At 50.2% G+C, this 16,187-nt stretch overlaps 1 protein-coding gene across 3 annotated transcripts in view; it reads left to right on the top strand.

The window, feature by feature from the left end:
* Nucleotides 1-16,187, top strand: part of exd3 (exonuclease 3'-5' domain containing 3) — a 35,256-nt gene that overhangs the window by 5,201 nt on the left and 13,868 nt on the right. For all 3 annotated transcript variants that reach the window (XM_035390966.1, XM_035390967.1, XM_035390968.1), the window contains exons 3-18: nt 1,581-1,645; nt 1,803-2,150; nt 2,609-2,662; nt 2,777-2,916; nt 3,210-3,316; nt 3,504-3,577; nt 3,673-3,711; nt 4,846-5,012; nt 6,370-6,523; nt 6,627-6,825; nt 6,946-7,055; nt 7,412-7,595; nt 8,591-8,769; nt 10,200-10,391; nt 10,637-10,690; nt 11,324-11,455. In XM_035390966.1, coding sequence (XP_035246857.1) covers nt 1,581-1,645; nt 1,803-2,150; nt 2,609-2,662; nt 2,777-2,916; nt 3,210-3,316; nt 3,504-3,577; nt 3,673-3,711; nt 4,846-5,012; nt 6,370-6,523; nt 6,627-6,825; nt 6,946-7,055; nt 7,412-7,595; nt 8,591-8,769; nt 10,200-10,391; nt 10,637-10,690; nt 11,324-11,455 — 2,198 coding nt within the window. The remainder of the gene's footprint in view (nt 1-1,580; nt 1,646-1,802; nt 2,151-2,608; nt 2,663-2,776; nt 2,917-3,209; nt 3,317-3,503; nt 3,578-3,672; nt 3,712-4,845; nt 5,013-6,369; nt 6,524-6,626; nt 6,826-6,945; nt 7,056-7,411; nt 7,596-8,590; nt 8,770-10,199; nt 10,392-10,636; nt 10,691-11,323; nt 11,456-16,187) is intronic.

Here is a 16,187-nt window from a genome sequence, read left to right as displayed (position 1 = left end):
GGAAGAAAACTGAAGTGCTCCAGTAGTGGTTCTATGGCAGCATACACTGTCTTTAGAAAGTATTCATCCACTTTTAACTCCACATTTTATCCTGGTACACCTTAAAATTTTAATGTATTTTTTATTTTCTCTAACACAAATTGTTCATCTTTATGATGTAGTAGTATTCAGGTATGTGAGTACACACATGGGCTCGCTCATGATACTGAGTCACTGAGTGGGTCTTTGGCCTCAGAGGACTATAGCAGTGCAGTTTCATTACAGACAGACTGTCTAAACTCATGTGGTTGGACAGGAAGGGGGGGGGGGGGGCAGGAGAGGGTATAATTGCAATAACTGATTTTATTTGGTGTCAGTGATGTAAGTGAAAAGATTGTGCTAGTTGCTTAGACACACAGTCTCAACTTGGCTGGAATTAAAGGAGAGAAGGTAAGGGGGTAAAACATATTAAACTGTGATGTTCAACTGTCTCCGCCTTTATTTTAAAAATGGAGGTGCCAGTTTTTAAGGACCTTCCCCCTCCCTTTTCCAGTTGCCAACAGCCATTGTAAAGTACACTCTATCTTCCACGCAAGTAGCGCACAACGTTGAACCAAAACTGTCATGGCTGACGCCCGTTGGCCGTCCGTGGCTCCCAGAGAGCCGCTGGACTGTGCCTGTGTTTACCTGTCTCACGCTCAGGGCGCTCTTTGTTATTGAGCTCCAACATATTCCACATTCTTCCCCTCCCCCGCGCCGGCCTCCTCCTGGCGGCGTGGCCTGGAGCGGAGGGCAGTGGGAGCGCGCGGCTCAGAGGGTTAAACGCAGGCAGAAGGGCCCTCCGGCCCGCTTTCCCAGGCTGTCTGTCAGGAAGGTTGGATTTTTACACCATGACCACCGTGTTGGCTTTTCCTGGGGAAATCCAAGACAAACACAGACCGGTAGGGGGAGGGGAACAGGAAAACTGAGCCTGGGAGGGAGGGAGGGAGGGAGGAGTGGGGATTGGGAGGGGGGTGGGGTGCAGTCTGCGCAGCCCACACAGCATGAGGGGCCGGAGCTTTTCGCGACTGCTGGAGGAGATGTTTACTTTGGTCTATCTGTCCCATCGTTTTCCTTTTGTCCCCAAATTCTCCCACCTCCCCCTGCCAAATTTGCAGCATCTCGGTATCTCGGATCTCACTTGCTATCCGAGGTGGCGGCCTTCCCCCATATTTTCAACACCTCTCCACGCTGAACACTTTCTCACAGTCTGAGCGGCTCGCCCTGAGTGAAGCTCTCTGCACGCCCTCCGGTGTCCACACACTGTGCTGCGCACTCATATCGAGAGAGGAAAGCACAGTGTGAGTCTGATACTATCAATGAGGCGCAAGCGTCAGTGTCATTGGTTAAGAGCTAACCACAATAACAGTGAGATATGACATAGAAGCTTGTGGCGGAGCGTGAGAAATTTTCAGCGTGTTTACTGTGCGTGAGAATACGTGCGATAATGCATATGCAAACATGAGAAACAGAAAGTCTGGGATTGTGTAAAATTTCAAACCTGGTTTGAGTTATGAAAAGTGAAAAGTAATGCATGTTGTCTGCACTGTATTGCGCCACAGTTGATGACAATGCTGATCTGCTGGGATGCCTCCTTGACCTATGGAACAGGAAAGAGCAGGAGAAGGTGAGATTTAATTCGGTTGGACAGATGATTCATTTCACAGACACTTTTTCTAGTGTCTTTTCTGTATGCATGTTCTTGTAAACACTGCATGTGTGTGTGTGTTTGTGTGAAATAGCCAGTGTAGAGCGTGGTTTTTTCCCTCCCGGTCTTGCTGTAGGTGCGTTTGGAGGCCCGTATGGGCTTCTCTAACTCTCAGGACCCCCTGAGCAGCCTGCTGTGCGTGCTGGAGGGCTGTCCCGGGAGGCTGAGGGGCAAGGCTGCGTCCCTGGGCCAGTGCGTGCTCATGGAGTTTGTGCGCTGGCGACAGAGCCAGCCCCAGGTCAGCCTGGAGGGCCGCGCCCCGGAGCAGGTCCACGGCCTGCAGCTCCGGGCCCTCGGCCTCCTGTCAGAGGCCCAGCCCAGCTACATCGGCCCTCTGCTGGACATGTACCAGCTGCAGTCCCTGGATCCGGCCCTTCTGCTGGGCCACGTGCACAAACTGCTGGCCTTGGGCTGCTTTAAGGAGGTGAGCTGTGGCCGCTGAGGTTAAAGAGGGTCAGGGAGGGACTGGGGGTGGGCTCCTGTCCTGGGACTGTTTCTTCTACCGCTGGGTCGCAGTGGCTCAAGTGGGTTTTTTGAGGTCTTGCTGCGTAAGCACTTGCTTGGCAGGTTTCTGATGGTGATGCTAAGGCTCAGTAGAACTGACATTGGGAGGAAAAATGGAGGAGGGCAAAGGGGCAAAAGGAGTCAGGGGTTACAGCAAGGCCACTGTTTGAGGGCAGATTTTCAAGGATCCCAGCTAGGCAGTGAGGAACAGCAAAAATTGTAATCTTTAATTGTCACCTTATAGTATTTTGAGAAGGCTGCAACAGTCATAGTCACATCATCAGTCATATCGTATGTCACAGCACAGTTATTATATGGGAATTTTATGCACCTTTCCCACTGTCACTATTGACTGCTGGATCACATTATTCCTTGTAGGCGGCGCTGATAAGCATTAAACTGAAGCTGCAGTCAGCGCTGGACATGGAGCAGGTGAGGATCTCACGGTCTCCAGACCTCAGGGCACAGCCATGTAAGTACTGGCGTGTTCACAGGCGTGTGGATGGACACGTGCACGCAAAGGTGATGTCATCTGTTTGCCTGCAGGTGTGCGTCCCCCTCGTCCTCCTGGACAAGCTGTCCCTGGCCGAATCCTACGTGCAAGGCCACAGCCATCTGGAGGAAGCCCTGGTCAAGCTGCTGGACTCGTGGTGTGCCCCGAACTTCAGCTTGGCCCAGCTGCGCAGGTAACAGAATGGGCAGAATAGGTAGATTACAAGGCCCGGAAGAAAAGGTAGTGATGTCAGAACTGCTTGCTTCTTACCCAATATGAGCCGGTAGGTCCACTCATAAGCCCTGCTGTTTATGAGAGGACGGGAATGGCTCTAAATGTGGAGACAGCTGGGGTGGAGATGATCTGGGGACATTCTGCTGGAGGTCTAACACTCTGCGATATTTGTGGGAATGAGTGAGTGTGTGTGTGAGAGAGAGGGAGAGAGAAACAGGTGTGCTGCATACTGCCCATTTGTTTATCTTTCAGAGAGTTCCCAGATTTGTCTCTTTCCCACCATCAAGCTGAGCGCTTTCAGCCCAAGATACTCAGCAAACAGGTGTTCAGGCTAATGGAGCGCCTCAACATTGACCCAGGTGTGTGTGCATTTGTGCATGCATGCATGCATGCATGCGTGTGTGTGTGTGTGTGTGAGAGAGACCAAGAGTACAGTGTCGCTCTCATATTTGGAATGTGTCATTGAGGTCACGGTTTGTGGCCAGAGTTGACGGTTGATGTGAAAATGGGCTCCCTCTCTTGACAATTCCCTCCGTTATGTTTCAGCTCTGTGTCCCAATTCTGTCACCAAGAGGAAGCTGGACTCCCTGAGGTTCCTCATGTACAAGAGGTTTGTGGAGGTGAGCTGAAGGGCCTCTGTCCCTTCCTTCACGTTTTTCTCTTTGTCGTTGCGGCTTCTGCACAGTCCAACGGCGCGCATGTCTGTCTCTTGCAGAAGGGCATGTCAGAGGAGAACTGGAGAGACCACATTCAGGTAGGAGGTGCGAGGCGCAGGCAGCCGGAGTGTTGGGTAGAGTTACAGTCGAACCGGGGCTTCTAATCCCTTTTCAAATGGGTGCTGTTTTCTGTGTGCACGCTCTCCACCTCGTAACTCCTGATGAGCAATATCTACAAGCACACAAATTGGGTAGTTCCCTTTTTGGGGGTTTTTGATATTATTGCAGTTTGAGTGTGCATTTGCAATTTCCCTTGACAGTTTTTTTGTGGGTGGTGAATGGTGTTCACATGACTTTCAGACAAACTGCCGAGATCATAGTCGCTGGTGTAGAGGCATAGGCTCTATGGTTTAAAGCAGGTTGTGCAGTAACATAACCATCCAGAGGTTGCACACGTGTATATTACCCAATTATTCTTTAAAAAATGTTTAATCTTTTTTTAGTGACTATGAACTGTTTCCAATGGCACATGACCTCAAACCTGAGTGTATTCATATGTACAACATTTGGAAACATAATGGCATAGTACAAGCTGCTTTGGAATTACTTGAGTTTCTTACTTTAGACCACAAAGCCCCTAATGCCCCTACACCCGCCATTGTATAGCGAGCAAGTCGTCACGAACGTCTGTAAATATCTAAAATATCCTTTGTAGCACACAAAAACTGTCTGGGCCAACTGAAAAGACAAAGTTCAACTGAAATGATATAAACAAAACCATCAAAGTAACCTATCCCTTTCAGTGTAAGATTATATTTATTCAATATGTCTGGGGCGTCTGGCCACAAGCCTGTTGTGAGTGTGTGTGTGTTTTGTTTGCTTCTGTTTACTACGTGATGCCACAGTGTGAGAAAGGATGTGTGTGTGTGTGCACACGTGTGTGCGTGGGTGTGTGTGCGTGTGTGCATGGGTGTGTGTGCGTGTGTGCATGGGTGTGTGTGCGTGTGTGCATGGGTGTGTGTGCGTGTGTGCATGGGTGTGTACGCCTGCGTACATGTATATATGTATATAAAAATGTATTTTATATATTATATAAAGTAATTATATATAATATTTAAATGTATATTTTCCTATCCTAGCTGCAGTGGTAAGGCGTGGGTGCAAGACGAGCATTGTTCAGGCTGAGCATTGCTTGTTGCCTGTGCGTTTAGCCCTCTGTGTTCTGCACGTAGGCCGCAGTGGCAGACAGCCCCGAGCTGCAGGTCCATTTGGTGGAGCTGCTGGTGCGGCACAGCGGCCTCTCCGTCGCTGCCCAGTGGTCGCTGCTCTACGGGGTGCCGAGGGAGAGGCTCCCTCTGGGGGTGTGGGACACGCAGCAGAGCCTGCCGCCCGCCGAGCGGTGAGCTGCCCCCCCCCCCCCCCCCCCCCCCGGGACCGTCTGCGTTTCGCCCTGTCTATTCCCATCATCGCGTATGCAAACTCCTGTCCCTGAAACGCCTCGCTCGCTGAACACGCCCAGCGTTAGGCCGCTGCGCACGGCAGCCCTGCTCTCCACCGCTGGCGCACAAACATCGACTCCCCCACAGCGAGAGCACGCAGCGCATCTCCTCCGCAGCGCGCTCGCATGCACGTACGCACGCACACGCTCTCACGCTTTCAGTTTCTCAGGCCTGGTCCTGGCCTGCTGCACTTTTTCATACATTCATTAGGTTTGGTTGGGTGGTTAATAGGATGTAATTAACAAGTAAAGGTGTTCATTAAACTTGTTTGTAAATATCTAGTCACTAAACAATTAGGTAAGTGTACAGGCGAAAGCTGTGTAATGTACCCACAAATGCACTATGGAGTCTATGGAGCTGTCTCTCTCTTTAACTCCTATTGGAATCAGCATTATAGAGTTTTTAATATATTTTAGTGAAATAAATGTGAAGTTATTTTATGGTTCTGTAGATAACTCTACAGCAAGTGTCATATGAGCTCCAGAATACATTTCGCCCCCTCCTCCACTCTCTGTCTCTGGACTGTTGGGTGTGGTTTTGGGGAGGTGGGTGCTTATTACATACAGACATGCCTCAATTTTTAGTGCTACTGAACCATTAATGTCATTACTGATTACCGTAAGTGAGGAATCGAGATTAAGGCCATAAACAGCTTTGCCGTGCATGTCTGGGACTGTGGGGAGAGAGTACCCTCTTAAAATATAAATGGCCCAATTCATAGGACGGTTTTCTTCGAGGCCTCATATTCTAGAAATACAGACTTGCTCTTGAAAGTCTGTAATAATGTGTCCAGTCACTTCTTATCGACAGGAGGGTGGGAGTGTGAGTAAAAGTAGGGAAATGAAAGGGGTCGTGCTCTGCTCCTGTGAGGAAAGCCATAATAAAGCATAATGGATAAGTAAAGACATGCTTTACTCATCAGGGCTCCTGTTGCAGGGGACCCGCAGCACGTAATTGTGTTTAAATGTCCAGACCATCACTCAAGCAGCACTTCAGTCAAAGGCAGTGCGTTGAAAGCTTAGTTGGAATGAAAACAGGCATACTCTGTGGGTGTCCTGCACCAAGGTGGGGACCAGAGGATTGGTGTGTGGTGTGTGGGTGGCAGGATTTATTGTAACACTCCATTCCCCTCTACCCCATGGATTTCTGGACAGTTAAGTTGGAGCATATTTTTGGTGACATTAATGTCTCACTGTCTCCTACCTGTTCCGCATATGGTTAAATTAAGTAATCGTTTAGTGACTCTTCTACCAACAGAGGTGAATCTGTGGTTTCTTCTATCTCTGCGGACCCCTGGGACCCACCAATAGCAGACCAGGAGAGATATTACCAGCTTCCTATTGCCAAGGACAGTGTCCACTTCCTCCACACACAAGAGGAGTTGGAGCACTGCAGACAAATGGTGTTGCAGGTACTACCATATGTATGTGTATTTGTGGGTGTGTGTGTCTGTGGATTTTTACTGTCCTATTAATCAACCTCACTTCCCTCCTGCCCGCCCCACACACGCACAGCCGGGCACACGGGTGGGCATGGACATGGAATGGCGGGCAGGTTTTGGTTCCGTTCCTCGCCAGCGCGTGGCTCTCATCCAGCTGGCAGTGCCAGAGCAGGTGTTCCTGCTGGACCTGTGTGAGGCCGAGTTTGCCAAGCACGACCGCACGGTCGAGTTCATCAGAACACTCTTCTCAGACCCAAAAATCCTTAAACTAGGTGAGAACAGTAGATTTACATTCCAGAGAACACATCTCTTGCTCTTAACCCTGTCCCCAGCCTGGAGTGTCTCACTGGGTCTATCTCTCTGTCTGTCTGTCTGTCTGTCTGTCTTTCCAGGCTATGGCATGTCAGGTGACCTGAAGAGCTTATTAGCCACTTGGCCACAGTTCTCCGAGCAGCCTCTGGCAGTGGACGGGGTGCTGGACTTGCTCAGTGTACACCAGCAGGTACAGTCCTGTTCAGTACAGTCCTGGGGCAGCCTTTGCTGATGGGTGTGTGGATGTTTCATAGTCCATGTCAAAGGAGGAGAACATTTGCGGGATTCGCTTTTTATTTTTGTTTCAATCTGTTTGACAAATGAAATAAGAATTTACTTTTCAGCACTCCCCTGTTGAGTTTCCTTCTTTGTGAAGCTTTTATTTTAAGGAGGTTGCTATAGCCAGGCCCTTGGGAATTATAAATCGAGTGCGTAAAACGGATCCTTTCTAATGACAAACTTTACGTCTACATTTCTCTAGTTCTGTCGTTTGCTGATTGGTGGGCTGTGTTGCCGTAGCGATATCCTCTTTGGTTCGCTCCGCAGATGCAGCGGAATTGCCGGGGGCGTCCGCGCAGCGGGCCGCGGGCGGTGGAGGTGGGCGAGGGCCACGCGGAGAAGGGCCTGAGCCTGCTGGTGCAGCAGGTCCTGGGGAAGCCGCTGGACAAGATGGAGCAGCTGTCCAACTGGGAGAGGAGGCCGCTGCGGAACAGCCAGCTGCGCTACGCCGGTGCGCCTCCGCCCTCGAGCCCTGTGAACGCCTCCTACGCCTACACTGCGCCTCCCACTGCAGCCCAAACAAACAGAGCAGCCGCGGCGTAGCGCACAGGAGCAGAAGCACTGCGCAGTTAAATGCCAATTATATCACATGCTGGGGCATGAGCATTTCTGTCTGATAATCTTCAGCAGAGGTGAAGGGAACAGCAGAAGGGAAACGTCGGCTGACTCTCTTTGAAGCGGGTGTTTTAGAACGCGTACGGCGTTTCGAATGTCTCTGAACAGCGCTAGCTGGCTGTGGCGTTAAGCCCCAAAGCCGCCCGTGCTCACACGTAGCCTCTGATGTCAGAGACTGCAAACCGGTGAGAGCATTATCTCCCCAATCTCTTTCACAAAAGGAACTTTTCATTGAAAGACAAAAGGCTCCCCGCTGGCCTGTCTCTGCAGGGAACATTGTAGAATGCGGGTTGAGTGAGTTGTCATTCCAATTCAAGTGAAGCAGTGCATATTTCATGGGCCTTCACACAAATGTGTTATGAATGGTCATTTTAAAAAAGGCACTTACATAGTAATCTATATACCGGTAAGTTTTTTTTTTGTGTGCTGTGTAATGTGACCTACATATTCAGATTCTGTTATATTCAGCCTGTTAGCTGCTAGTCCAAAATTCAGCCTACATGAGCAGTTTGACCAAGGAGCATAATAAACCTATAGCAAACTTTACGCAGATACCCCACAGGCACTGGAGGACCCAGAGGAAACACTATGACTATTCAGTGTAGCAGGTAGTACCTCATTAAATTAAGCCGTATCCATCTCTACGACACATTAACAGAATGTGATACCAGACGATGTATGCACAACTACACTGAGAGCCAGTGCATTATCCGGCTATGCCACCTGAGAGCGCCACTTATATAAATAACGTATACATCTGTGTGAAGCCTGGGGGAAGAGCAGGTTAGGGTGGATGTTTCAGTGCAGCTCCTCTCTCTCTCCCTCCTCCAGCCGTCGATGCGTACTGCCTGCTGGAGGTCTACCTCACCCTCTCCCTGGACCCGGCGCGCTTTCACCTCCCGGCAGACCTCCGCAGCGTGCCGTCGGGCCAGACGGCCCGCAGCAAGGAGGAGAAGAGGGCCAGGAAGGAGAGAGAGAAGGGGAAAGGGAAGCAGGCCAGGTGCCGAGGGGTCAGTGGATACAGTCTTTCAGAAGAACATCAAGCGCATTTTTATTCCTCTTAAATGTCATTAATGGGGGAAATCTGAAACATTCCAAGCGTTTGTGTGGCTGAGAGTCCTGTCTGTGGGTCTGTACACTCTAAAATCCTCTCTGCCCCCTCAGGCAAGGATTTAGCGTTTGTGAGCCGCTTGCTTGCTGTTCTTATTCTGGACATGATTCATTCACAAATATTTTCAAAATAAATGCCTGAACAATGGGCTTTGATCCCCTTGTTGCTCCTTGCTGAATGAATGCTTAGGACTAGGGCCACTGATTACAGTTGAGAGGGTGCATTCAGTTGTCAGAGTTACCCTGAAAAGTAATGTATTGTACATGCAGATTAGGTTTTTTTTCCAAAGTAAATGGATTGAAGCTGAAGGTGGAAACCTTTCATTGTACAGGTGGCGTAATACAGTGAGCACAATTCAAGATGTTTTATAAAAATAATCTCCGGATTTCCAGTTGTTCCACAGATAATATTAGGGTAATACATAAATATGCCGGTAGGTAGGTGCCCAGTCACAGTGGAAATGTATATGAAAAAGAAGAGGCTACCACACAACTGTGGCTCCTCATGTACATGGGCCCATATGTGGAAATGCTGCCTGGTTGCCTGTAATTATGACCAGCGTGGCTGCAGAAGGGCAATTCAGCGACTTTTGAAAGAGGGGTCATTTTTTGGACACGTGGTGCTTCAGCAAAAAAGGCGGCCCTACTTTCTCGTGTTTTCAGAGCACCAGTGTCTGGGATGCTTGTTTATGGGATGTCCTGTAACAATGCTGGGGACTGCATTAACTTCCACCAGCCTAGCTTGTGTAGCTTCATTTTCTTGTGGAAGAGTGCTGTTGTTTTTCTTGCAGAATTCCAGATGCTAGCAGACTTCATGCCACGATACAAGCAGGCATGCATGGTGTCACATCACCCTATTAAGTGATTTCATATTGCTGTTTCCAATTTGTTTTCAGTAGGTCTGTAGGGCCATAAAATTGACAGAAAATGCTACATTTCTGGATATTTAACATATGCTCAATATTGCACAGGCAATGGTAATCCATCCTCGATAGTTATTCATGACCCACGTAATGCTTGTCATCTGATGACTGCTTGTAGTGAAACCATATTCAGGTGTGTTGTAGGACGTATGCCAATGTATCACGGTATCTTAGGAATGGCAATGTTGTGAGTTTAATGCTCAACGCCTATCTGTATAAATATGTCCTTTCTTCTTCTTGGGAGGTGTGAGCTGCCATATGCTTGTCCTCGAGTGGAGCCTCGCCCCGGCTACGTTTGTTATTGTTAGCGGTAGCGAAAATGAGTGTGTTTATTCACCTGGTGAGCGGTTACAGTGAGCCTCGTGATTTTTTGGTGAATGGCAGCTGAAGACTGTTCCCTGCGCCAGGTGCCCTCAGACGGCCCCGGGGGCGCGGGGCGCGTCCAGCTGGGCGCGGCTCGCCTGGGCGCGCCCCTGAAGCCGCAGCAGCTGCGCGTGGTGTGCGACAACATGCTCCAGGGCCTGGGCCGCTTCCTGCGCTGCCTCGGCGTGGACGTGCTGATGCTGGAGAACGGCGACGACCACAGCCGCGCCGCCAAAGTGAGCGCGCTCCGCGAGCCTCCGAACCCCTGACCCCTGAACCCCGAACCCCACGGCTCGTCCGTTCATCCACTCTGGGCCCAACGGCTGAACATCTTTCCCTGCCACCCGTCCCTTATTCACCCCAGACCTAAAATGAAGTGCTGGGGCCCAGAGCCTGGATAGCATTCACACAGAGAAATAAACACATGCAGTATGCGCTCTGCAGAGGAGGGAGACCACAGCTTCTCTCTGCTTTTTTTCAGCTGGCCCGGGAGGAGGGCCGAGTCATTCTCACTTCTGGCCAGCCGTACCAGACAGTAAGTGTGTGTGTGTGTGTGGTCAGGCTATGTCTCTGTGTGTGTGTGTGCATGCCTGTGTGTGTGTAGTTGGGCTGTGTGTGTGTGTGTGTGTCTGTGTGTGTGTGTGGTCAGGCTGTGTGTGCGTATATGTATGTGTGTGTGCATGCCTGCTTGTGTGTGTGTATGTGTGTGTGGTCAGGCTGCGTGTGCGTGCCTGCATGTGTGTGTGTGTGTGTGTGTCTCTGTCTCTGTGTGTGGTCGGGCTGTGTGCGTGTGTGTGCGTGTGTGTGTGTGTGTGTGTGTGTGTGTGTCTCTCTCTGTGTGTAGTTGGGCTGTGTGTCTGTGTGTGTGGTCAGGCTGTGTGTGTGTGTGGTCAGGCTGTGTGTGTGTGTGTGTGTGTGTGTGTGTGGTAAGGCTGTCTGTGTGTGTGTGTGTGTGTGCGCATGCCTGCATGTGTGTGTGTGGTCAGGCTGTGTGTGTGTGTGTGTGTGTGTGTGTGGTCAGGCTGTGTGTGTGTGTGTGTGTGTGTGTGTGTGTGTCTGTGTGTGTGGTCAGGCTGTGTGTGTGTGTGTGTGTGTGTGGTCAGCCCTGTGATGGCCAGTGTTGGCAGGCTGGCCCTGGTGACGGCGCGTCTGCTCTGTGTGTTTCCAGCTGAAGTCTCAGGTGGGCGAGGGCCGCTGCCTGGCGCTGGACTGTACTGAGCGCGCCCGGGACCAGACGGCCCGGGTCCTGCGCCACTTCAACGTCCAGCTCACCCCCGACGACATCTTCAGCCGCTGCCAGGTGAGTTCCAGTCCCCTTCACCACTTTCTCCTTCAGAGGAACACTCCCCCGCAGACTTCTGAAGAGACTCATTCCATCCCAGCACACAAAGACTGCATCGAATCGCTCTTATTGGAACATGATGTCCTCTGTTCACATCTTCAAAATAGGGCCCAGGAGCAGCTGGGAAGGAAGTGCTGGGAGAGGGGGCATATTGGAAATACATTTCTCCTGAATCACATGATTGAAGTGCCATTGTGCCATTCGCTGGAACAATGGGATCCTTACTGTCGAGCGTAAACAGGAGGGAGAGGCTGCTGGGAATTGAGGGAGATCGCACACAATCAGATCTTCTCTCTAACACCTCGCTTCCTTTAGCCCGGGTCCAGCTGGCCCGCCTCTGGCCTGCGTTCCGCTCGCTCATCAGGTGCACCTGAGCGGAGCCGCAGGCCCTGCAGGCCCACAGCCAGCTCGGAAGTGAGACGTGAACTCGTGACGGGTCACGTGGCAGGGAATTGTAACGAGCGTGTGATAATTCCATTGCGCGTCTCTCCGTTTCAAAACGTTGACCCTCACACCTTTTTTTTGTATTTCTAATACTGTACTTCTAATCCCAGCATTCTGCTTCTGCTCGCTGGCTACGCGCGTTTCACGTGTGACATGGGAACCTTCAGCTCATTAAAGGATTTACTCACAGCGTATTAATTAGAGATAAGCAGTTGAAACCTGTTCCCCGCCCACATAATTGAAAACCGCCCTTTCTTGTGTTATTCTGCACTTACAGAAGGTTTAAACTGTGTGATTACATGCCTTCAGTTATTCCTCTGGAAATACTGAGCAAGCGCGTAGCTGGAAATAATAAGAGGGCTGCTAGCTTCCTATGTAGCCAATTAGTGTCTTATTTATAACAGCTGCCTAGAATTGCCCCTCTTTACGGAGGGGAGTCCCTCTTTAACAGCACAGCCAGCACCATAATTTGACATTTGTGTTTTTAACAGCACTGGAATCGACATACACTATTTAATTGAACATTTCGAGAATATATGTTACTGGTATACTAATATATACTAGCTGCTGGTATTTAAATGTTAATCCAAGATGCATAGGTTCCAGGTTCCTCAAGGAAGGACGGTCTTGGACCAGAAGTGAAATGGAAATGGCGGTGACTGAAATGAATGAATTCATTACCTATCTGTGACCATTGGCCGGTGGTGGGCTGTTTAGCTGCGCGTAGTTAATGAAAACAATAGGCCTGGGCCTTCATTCATGGTGTCATGCTGCTGTGGTCTATATTCACAGGGAGGGGGCGGGAGTAAAGGACAGAGACACCAGTGAAGGTGAGGGTGAGAACAGGAATGCAAGGTGGAGGGGGGGGGGGTGTATGAGCTGCCCAGAGCTCAATTGTCAAAAGCCCACCCAGGCGAAGTTAACCCTTTTGTTGTCGGATTGTAAAGTCCTTTGATTATCAGGGGATGGGTGGCTTGACCAGTCTGCCCCCCCCCCCCCCTTGCACCCCCCTTTTAAAGCACTCACACAGGGAGACAGTGTGGCATTCCTGAACCCCCGTCCCCCGGCCCCCTGTGTGGCCCATTGATAGACATCGACAATCATTAACCCTTCAGATGCTAACTATCCATCCTGGCAAAGTCTATGCGTCTTTTCATTCATCTCTTTATCAGACTGTATTTCCTGATTTTATTGTGTGGTTGTGTGTGCAAGATATTGCCGTGCTTGTATTTATTCTACTAAAACATTGGCAGTCCAAGACCATCCTACTTTATAAGTCCCCAAAGGGATAATCTTGGGGTGATCCTAAAAAAATGAATGAATCTTAACAGAAAAGAAAAGCTAATGCAGAAATTAGTTTAGATCTCTTAGGTCTCTGTGAATCTGATGGAGTGACTCCTCGGACGGCTTTCTGTGCATGTAATGCAACTATATTCCTTAGTTTACCTTCCAAGAGCCTTTAGTCTTTTCCAGAAGACTATAAAGCATTCACATTTTTTAACCGCACTTATGTGGGGCTGGTTGGTGTGGAATGAAGTCTATGGCTGTTTCACACAGTGTGGCTTTTATTGGAGGGAGACAGGAAAAAGGGCTCAGAGTGTCACTTAAACCAAAGCCGGCTCACCACATCGGGTGAGAGAAGAAGGGGAAGAAGAGGCGAACGACAGGAACCGCATCGGTGTGAGAGGGGGAGGAGGGAAGGGAGAGTGTGAGGACAGGATGGATATAAAGGAAAGAGGGGAAGCACTCAGCTTTGATCTACAAAGGGGGCTACCAGCTAAAAAAAAAGAAAAAAGAATCTGAAAGGATGAGAGACCAGTTTGAGGTTACACTTCAGTGAGGGTGTGTGTGTGTGTGTGTGTGTGTATGTGTCTGTGTGTGAGTGTGTGTGTCTGAGAGAAAGAGAGAGAAAATGAGAGAATGATCATGAGAGCACTGCAATTTGGGTAAGCTGTAAACCGACTGTAAGAGTGCTACTGTATAAAACTTGGATAGCTTTTAAAACTTCAGTCAGTGTTTCATTTGAAGTAAAAAAATAAATAAAAAATTGGCAACAAAGAATGGCAGCGTTCCCCACTGTCACCGCTCTCCGTTTCTGGGAGACAGGGGCTGAGAGGGAGGAGGCGATGGGGCAGACATTCCTCAGACACGACCAAAGCATTCCAAGGGAAACAATCCCAAAAATGTCCCACTGTGTGTGGCGGGAGGCTCCGGCCCCGGCGTTTACGCGGCGGCGGGGGCGAGCGGGGCCTGGCGGGCGGGCGGGCCCCGGAGGAGCGGGCCCCGAGCGCCCGTGGAGCGGGTCCGAGCGGCCGGGGCCCAGTGATATACGAGCGTGTGCGCTCAGGTTCAGCCATTTCAAATGAAGCTCAGATGCATTGTTTGCTCGGTGAGGAAACGTGCGGCTGGGAGACTTATTTATTATTGTTTTTCTTGTGGTAACCCGAGGTCATGCGCCACATTTGACTCGTTTCCCACCGGTGTCTCCCAGCGCGGGTGAGTAATGCCTCATGCGCAGCAGGCCCTCGCTATAATCCCCAGCATTAGCACTGGTCACAAACGGCTAGCTGTAAATACTGTGAAATTTGGTGGGAAGGTTTTTTAAAAAATTTGACATGGTTTCAGCATTGTGAAGGGCAGTCTGAGAAGTGTCATATTTCATGTTATTTTTCTCTCCCTCAGATTTTGGAATCGTAGCATTACTCTGGGTTGTATGAAGCTTAGCTGATGAGGAACAGGCTGTATTTGTGTCTCTCTTTAGAGTGTGCACTGCCACATGCTTTGGGGCCTTCCTTATCGAACCCGACTCATTTCAGACTGCAGGGTTTCTGATGAGGAAAAGGCCATGTTGCGTGTTTGTGTCTTTTTACGGTGTGGGCTGACTACAGACTGTGGGTTCCATGCTTGAGGACACTTCATTAAATAACCTGGTTCGTTTCAGAGAGTTAATAAACTGCCCTGGCTTCCTGTAACATCCCCCCCCCCTCCTTGCACAATCCCACCTCCCACCCCCCTGGGCGCTCCCACTCTGATTCCGATTAGCTGTGGTGAGGAATCCGGAGCGGCCAGGAGCAGGAATGTCCTGTTTGTCTTGCTCTGTTGTTTGTGCGCTGTGCGGCGTGTTTTGATTGGCTGGCTGGGATCGGTGTGTGTGAGCCGGTGAGACTGCGAGGGCAGTTTTGATGGTGCTGTTTGATGTGGCCCATTGTCTAGAGGCCAAGCTGCTTCCTGCCTCTGCTCCCTGACAGCCAGGGAGAGTGAGAGAGACACCCTCAATGGAGCTTTTCCTCCAAACACCAATACAATGAGCCAGTGCGCAATTTCCCCTGCGGGCCCCCCCATACCTACCCCCCGGCTGTCCGTTTCTCTCCAACCCCCCCCCCCCCCCCTTCTCCCGCTCTCCTCTCTCTCTCTCTCTCGCTCTCGCTGTCTCCTTATCTCTACCTCTCTCACTCCCACGCTCTCCCCCTCTCTCTCACTCACTCCCTCTCTCTCTCTCTCTCTCTCTCCCCCTCTCCCTCCCTCTCTATTTTTGTCTTTTGACCCCTGTCATGTGTTGTACTGACCGATGCATGATGCACTCAGGCCAAAGCGATGGAGCCGCCTGTGGCCTTTGTTTCCTCCTTCACCCCTGCTCGTCTTTCACAGTGTTTTATGTGGTCTCATGTAGTCTGCAGAGCTGTGAAGGCCGCAAAAAGAGCTGAGAGAGTGAGAGCTCTTCCTTTTTCCCAAACTGGTTTACGGATTTGACGGAACATTCCAGCAGTGTGGTGATGTCATGAGAACAGGCCCCAGGCAGACAGGGCTGTTTATGTTCTTCAGAGTAGGAACTGCTCGGGGGGGATTAGGAGGGGGGGGGGGGTATGTGGTGTGTGTGAAGGGTCTACAGCTCTCTGCACAGGCCAAGAGAAAGAGAGAAGGAGCCATGGGGCACCCTGACACTGAGACAAAAGCACTGAAATCTAGCGTGTATGAGGCAGTGCTAATGAAGCAGATAAAGTGCCTCAGAGGTCACTGTGCAGTCCAGTCCCAGGCTATGGCAAAAATGTAAAGGCTTCTGTTTTAGTGCAAGCCTTAGCTGCTCATTTACTGTATGTACTAAGGTAATTTTGGGCAATGACTGTTGTCTCATGAATTTCCTGCAGCCTATAACCTTCCCTTTCTGTGAGGGGGTTGGGAGTTCAAGCTCTCACACAAATGCACGCACGCATTCTTTCTCTTTTATTTTTGGAATGTGTTGCAGGCA

The sequence above is a fragment of the Anguilla anguilla genome, chromosome 14, assembly GCF_013347855.1.
Source record: "Anguilla anguilla isolate fAngAng1 chromosome 14, fAngAng1.pri, whole genome shotgun sequence".
Taxonomy (NCBI): domain Eukaryota; kingdom Metazoa; phylum Chordata; class Actinopteri; order Anguilliformes; family Anguillidae; genus Anguilla; species Anguilla anguilla.
The sequence above is the reverse complement of the archived record's forward strand: the minus strand, read 5'-3'. Positions and strand labels throughout refer to the sequence as shown.